This window comes from Centruroides vittatus, unplaced genomic scaffold (genome assembly GCF_030686945.1).
Source record: "Centruroides vittatus isolate TY-2023 unplaced genomic scaffold, ASM3068694v2 contig_347, whole genome shotgun sequence".
NCBI lineage: Eukaryota > Metazoa > Arthropoda > Arachnida > Scorpiones > Buthidae > Centruroides > Centruroides vittatus.
In genome coordinates this window covers 504,469-523,456 of record NW_027122171.1, presented here as the reverse complement: position 1 = coordinate 523,456, position 18,988 = coordinate 504,469, and the positions used below count along the sequence as shown (strand labels likewise).

General features: G+C 29.2%; 2 protein-coding genes across 2 annotated transcripts in view; one reads left to right on the top strand and one right to left on the bottom strand.

The window, feature by feature from the left end:
* Window positions 1-18,988, top strand: part of shtd (shattered) — a 104,602-nt gene that overhangs the window by 66,364 nt on the left and 19,250 nt on the right. The window contains exons 29-41 of the mRNA XM_067269128.1: window positions 1,204-1,480; window positions 1,569-1,655; window positions 1,751-1,881; window positions 5,032-5,110; window positions 5,190-5,264; window positions 5,361-5,425; window positions 8,544-8,634; window positions 10,454-10,564; window positions 11,037-11,182; window positions 11,259-11,345; window positions 16,368-16,485; window positions 16,561-16,638; window positions 18,626-18,693. Coding sequence (XP_067125229.1) covers window positions 1,204-1,480; window positions 1,569-1,655; window positions 1,751-1,881; window positions 5,032-5,110; window positions 5,190-5,264; window positions 5,361-5,425; window positions 8,544-8,634; window positions 10,454-10,564; window positions 11,037-11,182; window positions 11,259-11,345; window positions 16,368-16,485; window positions 16,561-16,638; window positions 18,626-18,693 — 1,413 coding nt within the window. The remainder of the gene's footprint in view (window positions 1-1,203; window positions 1,481-1,568; window positions 1,656-1,750; window positions 1,882-5,031; window positions 5,111-5,189; window positions 5,265-5,360; window positions 5,426-8,543; window positions 8,635-10,453; window positions 10,565-11,036; window positions 11,183-11,258; window positions 11,346-16,367; window positions 16,486-16,560; window positions 16,639-18,625; window positions 18,694-18,988) is intronic.
* LOC136974290 (general transcription factor II-I repeat domain-containing protein 2-like) lies at window positions 13,580-15,930 on the bottom strand. Its single transcript, XM_067269127.1, has 2 exons — window positions 15,760-15,930; window positions 13,580-15,385 (listed from the first exon to the last, which is right to left on the bottom strand). Exon 2 carries the CDS (start codon window positions 15,191-15,193, stop codon window positions 13,601-13,603), a length of 1,593 nt encoding a protein of 530 aa, XP_067125228.1. The 5' UTR covers window positions 15,194-15,385; window positions 15,760-15,930; the 3' UTR covers window positions 13,580-13,600.

The following is an 18,988-nucleotide window of genomic DNA, read 5'->3' as shown; positions in this document are numbered from 1 at the left end:
CTTTTTATTACTGACACACAGACAGCAATAATTTTTGTTTATTATATTAATGGCAATTAATTGTGGTTTTCCTTCCAATGTAATTAAAGGTCTTCTTATTAGGGCAACTTTGAACAGATATGAAACAGGACCTACAAAGTTGACCAGACAACTAAAGGGAAGATATGCATAGTAACTGACCCATTATGCTAGAATAACAATATTACTTTACTGGTTAGACATCTCTCTATCATGCATCTACTCTACTGCATACAAAGAGAAGGTAAAACAATTGGATATAGTCAAAAATTACTATGGAAGGAGAGTATTTATTTACTACATAAGATTAACATACAGAATGCTGATGGCAATACAATATGTTAACAAAGCATTATGATTCTATACAGAAGAATAAACAAAGTCTTTTAGTATTGATGCAATGGGCACTAGCTAAGAAGTTCCAGGTTTATTGGTGAAGGCCTATCATCCAAAGATGGATGGATAAGTGAACAATCTGATTAATTGAGCAGTGCCTACTTGCATCTTTTTGTGCACAAACTTAGAATTATTAATACCCATGACTCTCTTGTCTTAAACAGTAGATGGATTAGCATTTTAGACTCATGATATGTTTTTATTTAAAAAGTGCTTTCCAACTTTATCTAGAAACAGCATCAATACATTAGGGATTTGTTGAATGTCATGTAGTGTGAGTGGCTGTGAGTCTACATTTAACATTGTAGTGTGTTATATTTAATTCAATTAGTTTATAATTTCTTGGCTTAATTCACTTTGATTTTACTCTATTTTATTAATTTCAGCATAGTAATAATTTCTCTTGTAATTTTTTTTATTGTGGCACCAATTTCAAATATTGTTTTTGTATACTTTAGTTTTTATGTTGCTGTTTAAGGTGATGGGTTCTTCGTCAAAACTAAAAACATAAATATATATTTCTCAAACTTATCACGATAATTTTTGTATGTTATAACACTACATTTTTTATTCTTTTTAAGTACCTTTAACAAAATGCATTTCGGATTTGTATTGTCCCTCTTTAGTTATTTTATACAGAAGTCATTTTGATAAGTTTGGGGGAAAAAAGAGCTCTATTAGATTGCTGAAATAATAATTTAATAATTAGGTATTATAATTTTAGAATTTTTTGGCTTCATTTTTAAAGTATTAAAGTCAATTTCCTGTGTTTTTTATGTTTTCTTAAAGGAGAGGCACAATGGATTTAGCTTGTACTAAAGTAATGAGCATTCATGTTGAAGCACTACTTCCACCAACTTCAACAGAACTAAATGTTCCTGCTGTTGTACAAGTTGCTGCAGTTCTTGGTATAGGATTACTATATCAAGGTTCTGGTCACAGACACATGGCAGATGTTTTGTTGGGAGAAATTGGTCGACCACCCGGTCCCGAAATGGAACATTGCATTGATAGAGAGAGTTATGCACTTGCTGCTGGCTTAGCACTAGGACTCGTCACACTTGGAGTATGTATTTAAATTTTAATTATCTTTTCTATATTAAGCAATAAAACAATTTTTATCAGCTAAAGTATATACATTTAATTCATAATAGAAAGGAAGTGAAGTTGCTGGACTTTCAGATCTTCCAATGGCAGATCAACTATACCATTTTATGATTGGTGGCCATAAACGACCTTTAGTAAATATTTTTTCTTACATATATGTATAAAAAAGTAAATAATACTTAAATATATCATCTACAAATTGAATAATTCAATTTTAAATAATTATTAGACTGGAATTCATAAGGAAAAGCACAAGAGTCCTAGTTATCAGATAAGAGAAGGTGATTCTGTTAATATTGATGTTACTAGTCCTGGTGCAACACTTGCTTTAGGAATGATGTTTTTTAATACAGGAAATATGTATGTGTGTTTTGTTTAATGTATATATACTTTAGGCTATAATGGAAGTAACTTGCATTATATACTATACTTATGAAGGTTTTATATCATACATATTTATCAAAAATGTTGAAAAATACTCTTAGAACATTTTCAATCCTTTCAAATGAAATGGTTAAATCACTGACATTTTTTAGGTATTTACTTATCATAAATATTTTCATCTGAATTACTATATTAATCATAAATTTATAATTTCACTTTATAAACTATTAACAAACTAGTAAGTAAAACTTTATAATTTGAGAAAACAAGACCAATTAGAATCAAAACTGAGTTTTACAGAAGTTATTGTCAAGTTTAAGTTTGATTCAGAGTATTATTTTATGAAAAAAGATGTATTATTAATGCAAATTGCATATTTATAATTTAAGTTGCCATAGAAACATACAGTTATCTCTTGGTAACTGCAGGGGTTGGCTAAGGCCTCCCCATGGATACCAAAATTTGCAGATGCTCAAGTCTCTTATATAAAATGGTATAGTCTTGGTACATAACTTGTGCACATTCTCCTACGAGGGCTGTTCGGAAAGTTCGCGGCCTTGCCTATATGCGGCACTGCGATCAATTTAATTTTTAGCGGGAATAATTCAGTCATCTTTGCTAAAGATACGATACAAATTTCCGCTTGATTTGTCGTAAAGTTTTTCACAACAGCTTATCAGATAGTCAGTGTGCACATGCTTTGTCAAAAATGAAAAAAATGGAGACTCGTGCAGTCATAAAATACCTGACGAAAAAAAGGTTGACCCCATCTCAAATCAAAGCTGACATGGATGAAGTTTTGGGAGAGTCTGCTCCTTCGTACACCATTGTGGAAAAATGGACAGCCCTTTTTAAATCTGGCAGAGAGAGTGTGGAAGATGACCCTCGCAGCGGACGGCCGTCAACTGCTGTCACTGAAGAAAATATCGACAAAGTTCACGATTTGGTGTCAGCAGATTACCGTTTGAAAACGTGTGAGATAGCTGAGACAACAGGCATCTCTGTCAACCGAGTTTACCACATCCTAACCGAAAATTTGGGTATGACGAAGGTCTCAGCAAGGCGGGTGCCGCGTCTGCTGACCGCCGAGCAAAAACGTGTTTGCACTTTGACGTTCAAAGGAGTGTTTGGTCTTCTATCAGAAAAACCCACAGGATTTCATGCGTCGGTTTGTGACTACTAATGAAACGTGGATCCACTACTACACTCCTGAAACAAAAGAACAGTCGAAGCAATGGAAACATCACAGTTTGCCATCACCAAAGAAGGCAAAGACAGTTCCGTCAGCGGGGGAAAGTGATGGCCTCAATTTTTTGGGATGCTAAAGGAATCATCATTACTGATTACCTAGAAAGAGGAAAGACCATCAATGCAGTTTATTTCTGTGAACTTTTGGAAAAACTGGAGAAAGAAATCGAAGAAAAGAGGCCACACTTGAAGAAGAAAAAGATTCTGTTCCACCACGATAATGCACCTGCACATTCCACCAGAATCACTGAACAAAAGGTAAACGAACTTCGCTTTCCAATTAGTTCCACATCCACCGTACTCACCTAATTTGGCCCCCAGTGACTTCCATCCTTTTCCAAACCTAAAAAAATTCTTGGCTGGAAAGAGATTCCACTCAAATGACGAAGTCATCTCTGAAGTGAACGAGTATTTTGCACACCTTGACAAATCGACCTATTGTGATGGCATAAAAAAGCTAGAACATCGCTGGAATAAGTGCATTGCTAATAAAGGAGACTACATTGAAAAAAAAAAGTATTAACATTATTTTGTTTGTTGTTCTATTTGAGGCTGCGAACTTTCCGAACAGCCCTCGTATATACATTAAATCATCTCTAGATTACTTATAATACCCAATACAATGTAAATGTTATATAAATAGCTGTTATACCATATTGTTTAGGCACTTCAGAGAATAAAGATAAGAAAAAAAATGTGTTCAGTGCAGATCAACTATTATAGGTACACGTCATGCTACACGGTGACTACATGGTACGCGTCAGCTACAGTGACATTTTCTTTCTTTCAACACTTACAGATTACTTTTGTTTAACGATCTGAAAGAGAAATACATAGAATAAAACTTCAAGAATTTAAAATACAAGCAAATTCAAATTACTGTGGAACCTCACTTAACAAGCACCTTGCATAATGAGCAAAATAAATTGTGAAAAAATGACTCGCTTAATGAGTGATGTTTCGCATAATAAGTGGCCAGGAGAGGGGATGTCCCAGATTTTGCTCATGCTACATCAGTCTGAGTTTTGCACTTGTTCTGCTAGAATCTTAGTGTTGCTTGTGATAACACATTTTTCCAAACTTATATTCAGACATATTACATATAAACATCAACAACCATAGCCTGTTATATAATAAACACACCAAATGATAAGCCAAATTCTTGGGCTATGTAAAGGCTATAATTAAATATTATTTAAATTTAATTATTTAAAATTATTAAATTTAATATGAGATGGGAAAACAACTGCCTACCTCTAGTCAAATTAATTAATTTCTAATATTTAATTATAGCCTTTATATAACCCAAGAATTTGGCATATTGTTTGGAGTGTTTATCAAACATATTAGCTGTGATTTGTTTTTTTTTTTTCGTTTCTGTAAATCAAATTCTCATTCCAGGATGGTTCATTCTGTGCTAGAAGAAAAGATGATGATGATTCACGCTCTTTAACAATGTTCATTGTATAATTTTGTTTGAATACTCAAATAATTTATATATAATGTTTATTTTTTTCGGCATAGAATGCATTATTGTATTTTATATTAATTTATATGGAAAAAATTGTTTTGCTTAATGAGTGTTTTGCATTACGATTAAGACTCTGGAACGAACTATGTTTGTTAAGTGAGGTTCCACTGTATACTTTTTGGAACTTTCTAGAGTGGTTGGTTGAATTTGAGGATGTTGAACCTTCAGATACGAACCAACTGTATATCATTATTTAAGATAACAATATGCTGATCTTCATTTTTTAAAAATTTTTATTAGTTTTATATAAAAATCATAGTGCAAGGTACTTACATATGCATACATTTAATTATTTTGAAAGTAAAAATCTGCCAAATGAATATTTATAAATTTTTATTAAAATTTAGAGCTATTGCTGATTGGATGACAATACCAGATAGCAAATATTTATTAGATATGGTTCGACCAGACTTTTTGCTTCTCAGGGTATGGAAAATGGAAAGAAATTTATTTTATTTTGTAGTTTTTATATTTTATTTACTTTTGACATATTTATTTTTTTTAGACTTTAAGTAAGGGATTGATTCTATGGAGCAATATTCATCCATCAATAAAATGGATTGAAAATCATTTACCTGAAGTAAATATACTTTTTTTTAATATAACCATTGGCAATTTATTGAATGTAAAAAAATAACGTTACAATTTAATTAAATTTTTTATATATGTATATTAGATTGTTTCAACATATGCTTTTAAGAGAGTTGAAGTGAATACAGATATTGATTATGAAACAATGAGGTAATTAGTATACTTTTTAATATATTTAATATACATACTTTACTATGAGTTATTAAGTTATTTAATCAGAACAACAAGGCAAAACGTTCACGCATCATCTGTAAATTAAATTAATTTTGATTAAAAACATAATTCAGAGAATTTATTAATTGGTTATGCACTTTTAGAGTTGGCTTACTTCAGAATCTAATTTAATTTAGTAAGATAATGTAATTTGTCAACTTGTTTAAAACTATTATGTATGTAGATCAATTTTCAAAGATTTTACAAAATAAAAGATGAATAATGTTTTTATTTTAGCAATACTGACAATTTTGTTATTACTTTTTAACGTAATTGTCTTGACAATTTACTCACTTATTTGAATGTTTATTCTTGTGGCATGAAATTCATTCAGCTGACCATAGACAAATAAACATTCTTAAATCATCTGTCATTTTTTCATTTGTTCAAACAAATGGAAGTTTCCAGGGATAAGTGAGATTGTGAGGAGAATGTGAGAGAATTTGCTGACTCCATATTGACAAATAAATAAATGTAAAGGCTCTTTGATCCACTTTAATATAATGTCTTCAAGTAATATTATAATAAATAAAAATTAAAATTATCAATTGCATTGAAATAGGAAAGATAGTAAGTGTCAAAAATGAAACTTTTCAGAGGAAGCAAAGAACAATTTGCAATCACTTTGTCAGTAACGAAGTGATCACTAGACAGCAGATTTTAGACAAATGCCTATTTTTTTCCTTAGCATGTACTGTACATGGCTAAGATTTTGTATGAACACTTTTCATGAACATTTAGACTGAAACAATGTTATTTTATAATATCTAAAAATGCTTATTTTGACGTTGCTGCCTATTTTTGCTTAAAACACAAAGTTCAGTCTGTTTTTATATTTTTAAAAGTTTTTATTAATTTTTCGTTTTATTTTACACAAAGGTTTACTTTAATTCTTAAATTAAACTGCTTAAGTTTTATTTTTTTTTTCTGAAAATACAATCAGACAAATTCATTTTTTTATTGTTATTGATATAAATAAACAACAACTAACCCATTATATATAAAGACCAACAACTGCCAAATTATCAGGCTAGCAAATGGCTATGGTAATATTAATAATTTAAGTTAATTTGGTACTAGAGTTAGGCGTTAGGTGCCATCTCTTGCTAAATTTAATAATTAGAATTTTAATTAAATAATTTAAATAAATTTAGGCTTAACTGGAAGAAAAGAATCGGCCCGAAGCGAGATTCAAACCCGCAACTTCTGCTATCCTGCTTCGAATCCCGCTTCAGGCCGATTCTTTGTCTTCCAGTTAAGCCTAAATTTATTTAAATTATTTAATTAAAATTCTAATTATTAAATTTAGCAAGAGATGGCGCCTAAGCCTAACTCTAGTACCAAATTAACTTAAATTATTAATATTACTATAGCCATTTGCTAGCCCGATAATTTGGCAGTTGTTGGTCTTTATTGTTATTGATTATTTATATTTAAGTTTCAGTCAATGCCTATCCAAACAGAAAAAATTAGAATGCATAATAACAGAAATAAATTACACCCCCTGAGACAATTAAGACTATATGAAATATTTTAAAATAAATGCTTTTATTTAATAAATATTGCATTAGAGATGCTTTATTTGCCATTTTTAGACAGCAGATTTTAGGCAAATGCCTATTTTGTACTAACTACTACAGTAAACATTTCTCTGATATCAAAAACTTCTGGCTACTTTAGCAGATGATGCAGTTTGTGTGACTAAAGCCAAGAAAATTTTGAATGACATTTATGTTCAGAACAAGTTGGTGTACAGTACATCAAGTGTTATTTCACATTCATTGCAGATACTATTACTGCTCTTGAAAGTAGTGGGAAACCTATATATGAACAAATTGATCTCAACAGAGCAAAGCTGAAATTTTGTGATGCACCAGGCACTGCTGCAAAAAAAGTGAAGAAAAAGTTGAAAGCAGTGCTTCCCCAAAAGAGTACTGGATTAAAGTAAACTTGTTTGTTATGGCTGATATTTTGGCAGAAAAGAAGATCAAAACTGAAAATGAATTCCCAGTTCATCTTCTTCCAAGGTTGAAATACTGTCTGTTATCTTCAGTAAATGTGGAACACTCTTTCTCTGCATATAAATAAAAAAAAAATATATAAGAACATTGTGTGTGTACTTTTTTTGTTTGCATCATTCTGAATATGTGCATTTCTGTTTGGAATACATGTGAAATAAATAATTTATCATCTTCACAAGTACATTAATTGTTCATTGTGCAAATTTTGACTGCCTATTTTTTGTTTATAAAGCTTAAATGAGGCAATTTAAAAGCTTATTTTAAGTGCCTGGAATGCGACTTTTAAGGGCCTAAATGTCTGCTGTCTAGTGATCACTAATACTTGCAAATTAACAGTTCTTTCACCTCATGCTGGAGTAATGGTAATGTATAACATACCTCTCTAAACCTCACTAAAGTCTAGTAACAGAGTGAAAGTATTAACAAATGTTTTCTGGTTCTTTCTGAGCCCTGCTTCAGGTTTTCAACATTTTATGAATGGAATATGTATAGAAAATAATGTCAAAAACCTGAATTAGGGCTCAGAAAGAACCAGAAAACATTCATTAACACTTTCAATCAGTTACTAGACCTTAATGAGATTTAGAGAGGTGTGTTAAGTATTAATTGCAAATTGAAACTATATACTCAGTCTGTGGGTTACAAATTCAGTTTCAAAAATTAAGAACAATTTTGTTTGTAAATATTTTCATTACAGCAAATCCAATATGAAAAATGCCTATCTGAAACTAGTAGTGACAATGTTTTCAACTTGTTTTGTATTACTTTTGGACTAAATACTTTATCTGTGCTACTGGCATTGGCATTTACTACTGTCTTCAAAAAAAGATGAAAAGTTGAATTTTTGACACTTTCCTATCCTATGTCAATGCTTCAATTCACAAAGAATAAAATCTATCACTATTCTAAATAATTCACATTAGAACTAATTTAACAAACACATTTAAAATGCATTTTAAATTGTTGTTTCAAAGTTTATTATTATTATTTCATGTGCTTTAAATTATAACTTTTTTTTATTTTTTCTATTTTAGTCAAGCTTATTGTAATATTATTGCTGGTGCTTGCATGGTTTTGGGTTTGAAATTTGCTGGATCTGCAAATGCTGAAGCTTTTCAAACTCTGGTAATTACACAATAATAAATATACTTATAAGTTTTAATTTTTAGATTTTATATAATCAATCATAAATATATTTAATTATAATAAATTGTATTAAAGTTAAATATTTGCCACATTTCTGAAACATAATGAAAAGTAGATAAAAAGAAACATAAAAATTCTGTTTACAAGTTTCCTGAAAATGTGTAAAAATATCATTCATTATATATTTAAAATTTTATTGTATGGAAGATCAGTTAGTTATACTGTGTTTGTTTTACACAGTTTGTGGTTAATGTGACAAATGAAGAATAATATAATTTAAAAATAGTACTTGATGAATGAGTTTGGTATGATAAATGTAAATGTTAATTCAGGTAAACAAGATAAGATTATGTAAGGATTATTATAATAGATAGCAATGAAATAATATAGCAAATAATTTAATCTGTATTTTAGGGCTTCAATTATTATCTTTTGATTGATCTATATTCAATCAAACTGAACATTTCCATTTTAATTATGCTGTACAATTCAATAAATAACATTTTCTAGCTTGATAGTATTCATTGCTTTTGTTATATTTTGTATCCTTGTAAAAAAGGGGGAAAGTATTGATTATACAATATTTCTGAAATTTTAATGATTATATATATAATTAAAAAAGAGATGGATTTTGTGTGAACTAAGAATGTTTGAGTGTAATAGTTTGCAGAGAAATGTAAAATTATAAATACAAGGTCTTCTAAACTGAATGCTGATATTATAAATCACTGTAATTATGTTAATTATTATCTGAGAAGTATGCAATGTATGCAATTGATAAAGTAACTGTGACAGTTTTGTCTCCCATCTGCATTTAAATGTGTTTTTGTCTACTGCTGTTAAATAAAAATGGCAAATTTGCAACAGAGAAGGCATTTTGCATTCCGCAGTTTGCAAAGTCGGAATCACTTGTCATTTGTGCAACGTGAGTAATCAGTGGAGCTGCAGTTGATTGATGTACATTGTATACTTCTGAGATGATAATTAACATAGTTACAGTAATTTAAAATGGTAACATTGTTGTTATTCTTTGAATACTTTGTATTTTAATTAGTTTAGTATTCATCTACAAATACATACACACAAACAAGTGATGCTTCACAAAAACATATGGAGTTTAAACATTATGCTAATAGATTTTAAGTCAAGTTTGTTTAAATATTCAGCTTTTATTTACTTTCATTTTCCAGAGGGTTGATTTGATCACACTGACTATGGTTTCAAAATGTTGCACTGTGGTGCAAGATGAAAAAGTAGATGATGTCCATTTGTCTTCATTCTTGGTTTTAAAGCATTTTTAAACTTTAAATGGCATTTTTATCACTAGGATGGCCACATATTCTGTAATAATATATACTGTCAAAATGTTATTTCAGAAAATAAAAGTGAATAAAAGATGATCTTTTTATGGACTTGCCTTGAAATTTATTAATTTAAATCATTGTCTTTTGAATAATTTTTATTCAAAATAATTTAATAATTAATATGTGAAATAATTAATTATACAATTGACAATATGTTAATGATTATTTGCTTGTAGTATGATCAATATTTAAAGCATTTAAAAATATAACCGATTAAAGTTATTTTTATGTTACATAATCAAAAATATATTTGTTTAAAGTTTATGTAAAAATTTCTTTTCTTTAAAAAATACTAGAAAAAATTTCATAAGAAAGGTATGAATGTGAACATTTTATTGTAAACTTATTCTTTATTTATCCTTTGATTATAATTAAAAATAAATTGATATAACTATTTAAATTTTTTACTAAAATCAAATTTTACTGTATTTCAGATGCATTACGTCAAATCTTTTTTATCACTTTCTGCCAAACCAGTAGCAGAACAAGCAGGGAAAAATACAATCGAGACGTGTCTCAGTGTAATTGTGCTATCATTGGCAATTGTAAGGAATCATTTATTTTATATTTATTTGGTTTTATTGAATTCTGTATTTAAACTATAACATATATTTCTGATAATTAGCACTAGTTACTAATAGTTATTTTTCATATCAAAATAAATTTGTATGTAAAATACATCTGTTGCTTTAACATGTATAAGCAAAACTTTTTTAAACATTGCTATATTTCATAATTTCTGTTGCTAATTTCATTTTAGATTTGTGTGCTGTATTACATTGAATAATAATTAGTTTTAAATGATATGGCTCGTAAAGTGTTTTCAGTATTAAGTGAATTTCTTTTAACCATTTGACATTAAAATTATCCTAATAAATAAGGATAATTTTCTTTATATTTAAATATTTTTTTTTTTTATAATACTTAATATTATTTCTACATTTATTTTATTTGGAACATGATTTTTAAGTGATAGTTGAACATTATTTTGTATAAAAATGACAATATTTACTTTAGGTCATGGCCGGAACGGGGGATCTCGATGTACTGAGAATCTGTCGACATCTCAGATCGAGAACCAGTCAACCTTCCGGATGCGTATTATACGGTTTCCACATGGCAATACATATGGCTTTAGGATTGCTATTTCTTGGAGGTGGAAAGTATGGAGAAATGGATAAAATTCTGAATTTTTTAAAAATGATTTTGTTTAAATTATTATTATTATTTGTTTTATAGATTTACTTTAAGTACAAATCCATTTGCTGTAGGAGCTATGGTGTGTGCATTCTTCCCGAAATTTCCAACTCATAGTAATGATAATAGGTATATTTTTTAATTAAGATTTTATAGAATTAAAATACTTATGAAATTTTAACATTTGCAATTTATGTAAAATGAATGACATTTTGTAGTTATTTTACTGTTATTTAGTAGTATTGACTGTTAGTTATCCAGAGAATCAGAATGGAAATCTTAATAATCAGTTTTATTTTAATCTTTGTTTTTCTCTTACATAAATTTTATACTGATTATTTTCTGAAATCTTTATCTAAATTAAGATACAGTGGAACCTCGCTTAACAAGCATAATTCGTTCCAGAGTCTTACTCATAATGCAAAACACTCGTTAACTGAAACAATTTTTCCCATAGAAATTAATGTAAAATACGATATTGCATTCCACGCTGAAAAAATGCTCAAATGTTTTATGTATAACATTCACTCAAAAAAATTGTACAATATACACTGTTAAGGAGTGTGAATCATCAACACCATCACCATCATCATCATCATCTTTTCTTCTAGTGAGGAATGAACCATCCTGGAATGAGAATTCGATTTGCAGAAACAAAAAAAAAAAAAAACAAAAAAAAATCACAGCTAATTTGTTTGATAAACATTCCAAACAATATGCCAAATTCTTGGGCTATGCAAAGGCTATAATTAAATATTAGAAATTAATTAATTTGACTAGAGGTAGGCAGTTGTTTCCATCTCGTATTAAATTTAATAATTATAAATAGTTAATTTAAAAATAAACTATTTATAATTATTAAATTTTGATTCCAAATTAAATTTAATGACCCAAGAATTTGGCATATTGCTTGGCATGTTTATTATATAACGGGCTATAGTTGTTGATGTTTATAAGTAATATGTGTGAACATAAGTTTGGAAAAATACGGGATAACAAGCGACACTAAGATGCTAGCAGAATGAGTGCTAAACATAGATTGATGGAGCATGCCGCATGTGCGCAATTCGAGACTTTTCCTCTTCTTATCTCATTGTTATGCGAATTATTGCTCGTTAAGCAAGGCAAATTTTTACAATTTGTTTTGCTCGTTATGCGAATACTCACTGTGCAAGGTTCCACTGTATATAATATATACTAAAATAATGTTCAAAATTAATATATAAAAACACAATGTTTATTTTTGGTGATTATAGCAATAATAATTTAATAATGCAGGAAATCCTCGTTAGTTTAAAATTCAAAGGATGAAATAATCACAACTTTGAATTATAGAGTTTCAAATTTTACATGATTTACATATTTCTGTACAGTATGCCAAATGCCATGCAATTGATTTAATTTTTAAGCAAATGGAATATGGCTATATATACAGAATGCTATTCGTATTAATTAATAATAATAATACAAAAAAACTACATGTAAACAGCACATGTCCAGTTAGAACCTCACAGGTAGCCAAGTAGGTTTTATAAAAAGTAAAGCAGAATTCCTCGAACTGTAGCCCAAATTATTCTTAAAGTGGCTCAAAAAGTAGTAAGTTGCCCAAATGTGGTAGCCTAGTGCCCTACAGATATCTCAATCTGTTACTCATAGCTCAATCTTGCATTCCGAAACCCAGCCATATTTTGAGATAAGAGAAGAAAGCATAGTCTGTGTGTAAGGTGAAACCTGAAAATGTGTTACTGTAAAAGCAAAGCTATATTGACCAGATTAGAATTGTTCTCAGTCTATTGTTCTCTTACAGAATGGAGCCACTTTGATCTAAATGAATGAGTTAACATATGCATACTACAGTTTAGACAAAATTTTAATTTTGACTTTCGAAGTAGCATTATTTCAAACTAACCAAATTCCTTAATGTGTAAGTCTTTATATCTCCAGCCGGGACAAATCATATAGTTGAGAACTAATGGGATTTCAGATCATCAGAGTTCAACTTAATGAGGATTTCTTGTATAATCCATTTTTATATTGTAAAATTACAATACAATTTACTTTTACTAATTTGTATCTTCCAATACTTGAAATAAACATATTTTGTGCTATTCTGAATTATTGCTAAAGCATCTCTTCATCAATATGAGAATGATTCTTTTTCGTTAATTTGAAAGACATGCATTCCAGCAAGGGAGAAATGCAAATTTGTGCATGTTTGATCTTAGTTTCATGTTAAAAAGTTTAGAACATGGTTGCACAGACTTATAAAGACTAGGGGCCACTCGGGCAAATCATGAACTGATGGCGGGCCGGCCGCCAGAAGTATAGGTAATTAAAGACAATAACGAATTGATAATAATTTATTAAAATTCAAAAAGAATTTATTAATTTGAAGCGTGGCACTGCATAGTGCTTACAATCTTTTTTATATTTGGCTCAAATTTACTTGTAGCAACACGTAAAACTGCTTCCAAACTTTCATTTGCAAGGCGGTTTCGATTTTTTGTTTTATTATTATTTAGTATTGAAAAAGTTTGTTCACATATATAGGTAGAACCAAATAAGCTGGCACATTTCAGAGCGTTTATGCGCAACTTTTCGTACATATTTTTATCAATGCAGCGGTAAAAGTTCAGCAAGTCTCCTTCGTTGAATTTGTTGCGTAAATCTTGATCGTTTTGAATGTCGATAATTTCTAACTGCATTGACTCTGGCGCATTTTCAACTGAAATCGTGAAAGGATTGCTGAATATGTCCAACAGAGGTTTCACTTTTTTAAAATCCGAAAATCTGTCTTGAAAAGATTGAATCAAAATATCTAGCTTTTCTACATAACTGAAATTAATCGCAGTTTTGTTGAATTTTTCAGCCATTTTCTTATAATTCGGAAAATGATTGTAATTTCCAGAATTCAATTGTGATCTGAAAAGTGTCAGCTTGCATTGAAAGGATGATACATGAGCGTAGAGCTGGGATATCAGTTGATTTTTGCCTTGAAGCCGTGTGTTCAAGACATTCAAATGATTTGTAATGTCAACTAAAAAAGCCAAATCACACAACCAATCAGGATTTTTAAGTTCCGGGACATCCCTTTGCTTTTCCGCCAGAAATATTCCAATTTCTTCTATTAAATTTAGAAATCGTTCCAGTGTCAATCCACGGCTTAGCCACCTTACTTCTGTATAATACAGTAAATCTCCGTATTCGCTTTCGATGTCATCAAGGAATTGTTTGAATTGTCTGTGATTGAGTCCTCGTGATTTTATGAAATTTACAGTCGAAACTACCACTTTCATGACATTTTGAAATTCAATTTTTTTAGAACAGAGGGTTTCTTGGTGTATAATGCAGTGAAACTGCATGAGATCTTCAGCGTTTATGTTTTTTCCTTGCAGATGCTTTTTCAGCAAAGTAACTAGCCCGGAATTGACACCAATCATCGAAGGAGCACCGTCAGTCGCAACTCCCGATAATTTTGATAAGTCCAAATCAGTTTTTGAACACTCATCCAAAAGTACATTGAGTATATCAACTCCTTTGGTTTGACCTTTCAATGAACACATTCCGAATAACTCTTCTAAGACTTCAAAATCTTGAGTAACACCTCGTATGAATATGAGAAGTTGAGCTGTGGAACTAATATCAGTGGATTCGTCGAGTGCTAATGAAAAAAATTCAATGATCTTAGTTTTTTCAATTAATTGTTCCGCAATATTACCTGACAAAGACATAATTCGTCTTTGGATAGTCATACGATTCAGTTGAATTTTCTCAAACTTTTTTGCTGCTTCTGGACACATTTTCTTAGCGGCAATTTCTATGCATTCTTTTACAAAATCGCCATCATTGAAGGGGCGACTTCGCTTTGCTATCATTCGAGAAATTTCATAACTAACTTCTGTAGCTGTTTCTGAATCTTGAATGGGTTTTGTAAACATAGCTTGCTGACCAATAATCTCCCGTTTTAAAGACAACATTTTTTGCTTTCTTAATTCGCCTGTAAACTTGGTAAAAGAAGGATGCTGCGTTTCATAATGCCTTTTTACATTATATTCCTTTGCAATCGCAACAGAATTCTTGCAAATTAAACAAACGACTTTGTTATGCGACCATACAAAAAAGTATTTCTCAGTCCAAATTTCTTGAAACTGCCGATTTTCATCTTTAACCTTACGTTTTTTACTAGGTCCTGGCTTCTCCATGTTGCGTTCTAATCCTGGCTAGGATTAACACAGCACCTAAAAACAATTACAGTACCTACTTAAATTACCCATTCTTTTTTAAATTATCAAAAATAATTGATTAAATTCCTCAGAAATTTTAAGATTTTTATACAGATTTTATATCTGAAATAATGACGTAATTATTACAGTTAGAGAAATTCTGATAAAAATAGTAATTTCTTTGTTTTATTTTAATATTTGGCCAACATTAAAGCTAAATTTGATTAAAATTGATTAAATAGGTAGGGAAACACTTATTAATAACAGAGTTTTACTTACGATTTCACAACACAATTATACACGGCACTTGACGGGTTAACAGGAAATCTACGTTGAATGTGGATCAAAATATATGACACCGGCTAGTCGAGTTAAAATCTACACTAGAACTATTGCCTCCCCAAAACACTATTAAACTGCACTTATTCTCCTACGCTTCGTGTATCTACTCGTACCTACGCGAGCAATCGGGAATTCGGGACTATTGCTATCTCGCTTGCTCACACCGTGCTAGAAAATTCTTGATTTCTCTACTATTTTGAACTTTATATAAAGTTTTTAGATTTTTTTGGTTTTATTCTGGAATAGAATTAAATATTCTTCGAATGTACGAGAGTATTATTTTTGCTGTCGACGGGCCACCAGTATTCGACCGGCGGGACGCATGTGGCCCGCGGGCCGCGGTCTGTGCATCCATGGTTTAGAACATGCTTTAAGACAACATTTTGGACCATGAAAATAAATTTTACTACTACATAAAATATTGAAATTTTAATTGTAGTTAAAATGAAAGGTAAATCAATGTGATTTATGATTATTAAATTTTATTATTCAACTTTTCATTTTTCTTAAAAGATATAAATTTAAAAATTATTATATTGCTAAAATTATTTCTATGATAGTTAATGATGATTAAATATTCCATTAGGTATCACTTGCAAGCATTCCGCCATTTATATGTACTAGCAGTTGAGCGTCGTTTCATAATTCCAAGAGATATTGATACCGGTAAAGCAGTATATGCAAACTTGTTAGTGAAATTCAAGGTAAGAGTATTGGAAATGTAATCAAAAAAGTACTATAATCTTTATCGTTATTAAAGAAAGTATTTATATTACAAGGATACAATGTGGTATAAAAATGTTCAATATAAAGTAACAGCACCTTGCCTTTTGCCTGAACCAAAACTTTTAAGAGAGGTAATTTGTTTTTTAATTTCATATCATTAATCTTTAAGGTTTCTTAAATTATTTTTTATTTTTTCTAATAAGATATTATATAAGAGGTTATTACAAAATAATGCTCCAATATATTTTTACTAAATAAATTATATATTTCTTCATACAAATTTAGGTTGAATATTACATTATATTTTAGTTAGATTCATTAACATACTTTTTATCATCAAGAAAAGTAAGATGATAAATTTTACAACTGTAAAAGTTAAAATTTTTTATCTGTAAATAAATTTTATTGTTGAAAATTATACACAATCTCAAATTAAGTCAATATATACTACATTTAACTTCTGAAACTTGAGAATATGCCTAAGTTTTATATTTTTATTAGTAATGAAATAATATATTTACTTGTTTTAACCCTTAATCTGCCATTTGCCACGCCCCTTGTTTACGTTTATTTTGTAAAATGGCCAAGAAGAAAATAGGTGAATCAGGCAATATTATTTTAAAAATTCACCAAAAATTAAATTATTATTTTATTCATATTAAAAAAATCACATATATTTATCAAGATAGTTAGTTTTAAATACGACATTTTTCAATAAAGTTTGTTTGAAAAATTTATGAGAAAAAAAATAATATATAATAACTGACATTCAAACTTGAAAATTTGTTACTTTTTGTCAAAATTAACATTGTCTGGTTACTTCATTCTTATTGTCACTGAGCCAGAACGACATAGAATATTGTTCTGTACAATTTGATATAACATTTATGCATGTATGTTTATTCGTTGTGAAATTATCGCACATTATATCAAACATTTGTTTGAAATCTGAACTTTATTCTGCTTTCAACTAATATAATGAACTAATATACTTTATTCATTTCATATCAAACAAGATTATATATTTTTGTAATAAACATATGATTACCAGTAGCAATAGATGTAACATTTGCTGATATTTTAGATTTAAAAAAAAATTAAAAATTAAAAAAATATATAAAATATCAGAACTGAAGGTCATAACTTGAATATTTATAATGCATTAACATATTATAGCTGAATAAACTTATTATAGCATTAATGAACTTATTATAGTAATATTATTGCATGAATATGCTAAAAATGAAATAAAAAATTATCAGAAAATGAAAAATTAAGAAAAAAACCGATAATTAAAATTTTTTAAGTCAACAAAACACCACCTGGACAAAAATATGTGAAACAGACGATAAACAAGACGATGCTGTGAAGTGCTGACATCTGTTGTCGATAAATTTTATAAAAATCGATTGTTAACAGGGTAACAATCAATCGGTACCCTGGCCTTTTTGCTAAACAATTAGGGTAACGATAGATCGGTACCCTGGCCGGGAAAGGGTTAATGATGATTGCAATTGAAAAAAAAAAATGGCTGGTCTGGGATTTGAAGATCTGCAAACAACAGATACACTAAAATCACTACTCCAGTATCCTATAAAAAGACTTGCAAAGATTCAGTGTATTCAGAATTTTTAAAGTACTCCAGATGCATTACCTGGCTTCCAATCAGACCCCAAATTTAATCATTTACATACTTGTCTGAGAAATAGCTTTACAGTGAGATTTGCAATAATTGGATAATTCTATCTGTGCATTTAACTTTATGTCAATGAGAGAAATTTGAATGTGTGTAAATCCCCATATCCCATTTTACATTTAATTTTCCTGGGAATGCTTTCTTGGATAAGCCTTGTATTTAAGATGTAGAAGAATTTATTTCATTTTATGCAATTTCAGCATGTATTTTAAAACTTTTTAAATTGATTTAATCTCTTATTTAATAAGTGATTAATTCAATATATGCTACAAAGTGACTCATTTTTACTTTAATGTACAAATTACATAAATACTTTTATAAATATTATGGTAAAGCCTGTTTTCTATTTTTAATTAACTATCTAATCAATTAATATAATAGAAAAGTTAAAAATTATCTAATAATGATTATTTAAATATTAGGTTAGAATAGACGATTCTAGATATTGGCCAATAGTATTTGAGAACAATAAAAATTGGGATATGCTTAAGTGAGTATCTATTATTTAATATTGTTATAATTTGTAACTAAACTAAAAACAATTGAAATAATTGGTAAAAATTGTTTATTATTCAAAAATATTCTAAAGTTTCCTAATTATAAAGAAATAAAAGTATATAGAAAAATTTTAACGTACTTAAAGAAAAAATGCACAGGTACACAATAGTACAAATATGGACTTTTAAATAAATCTTAATGATGATATTCAGAATTTTCAAAAATAAATTTGTAATAACATTCAAATGGTGCTGTTTCAACTGTAAATATGGAACTATATATATGTG

Coding starts and splice junctions, on each gene's coding strand:
- LOC136974290 (XM_067269127.1), bottom strand. CDS start 15,193: ATGTTGTCTTTAAAACGGGAGATTATTGGTCAGCAAGCTATGTTTACA.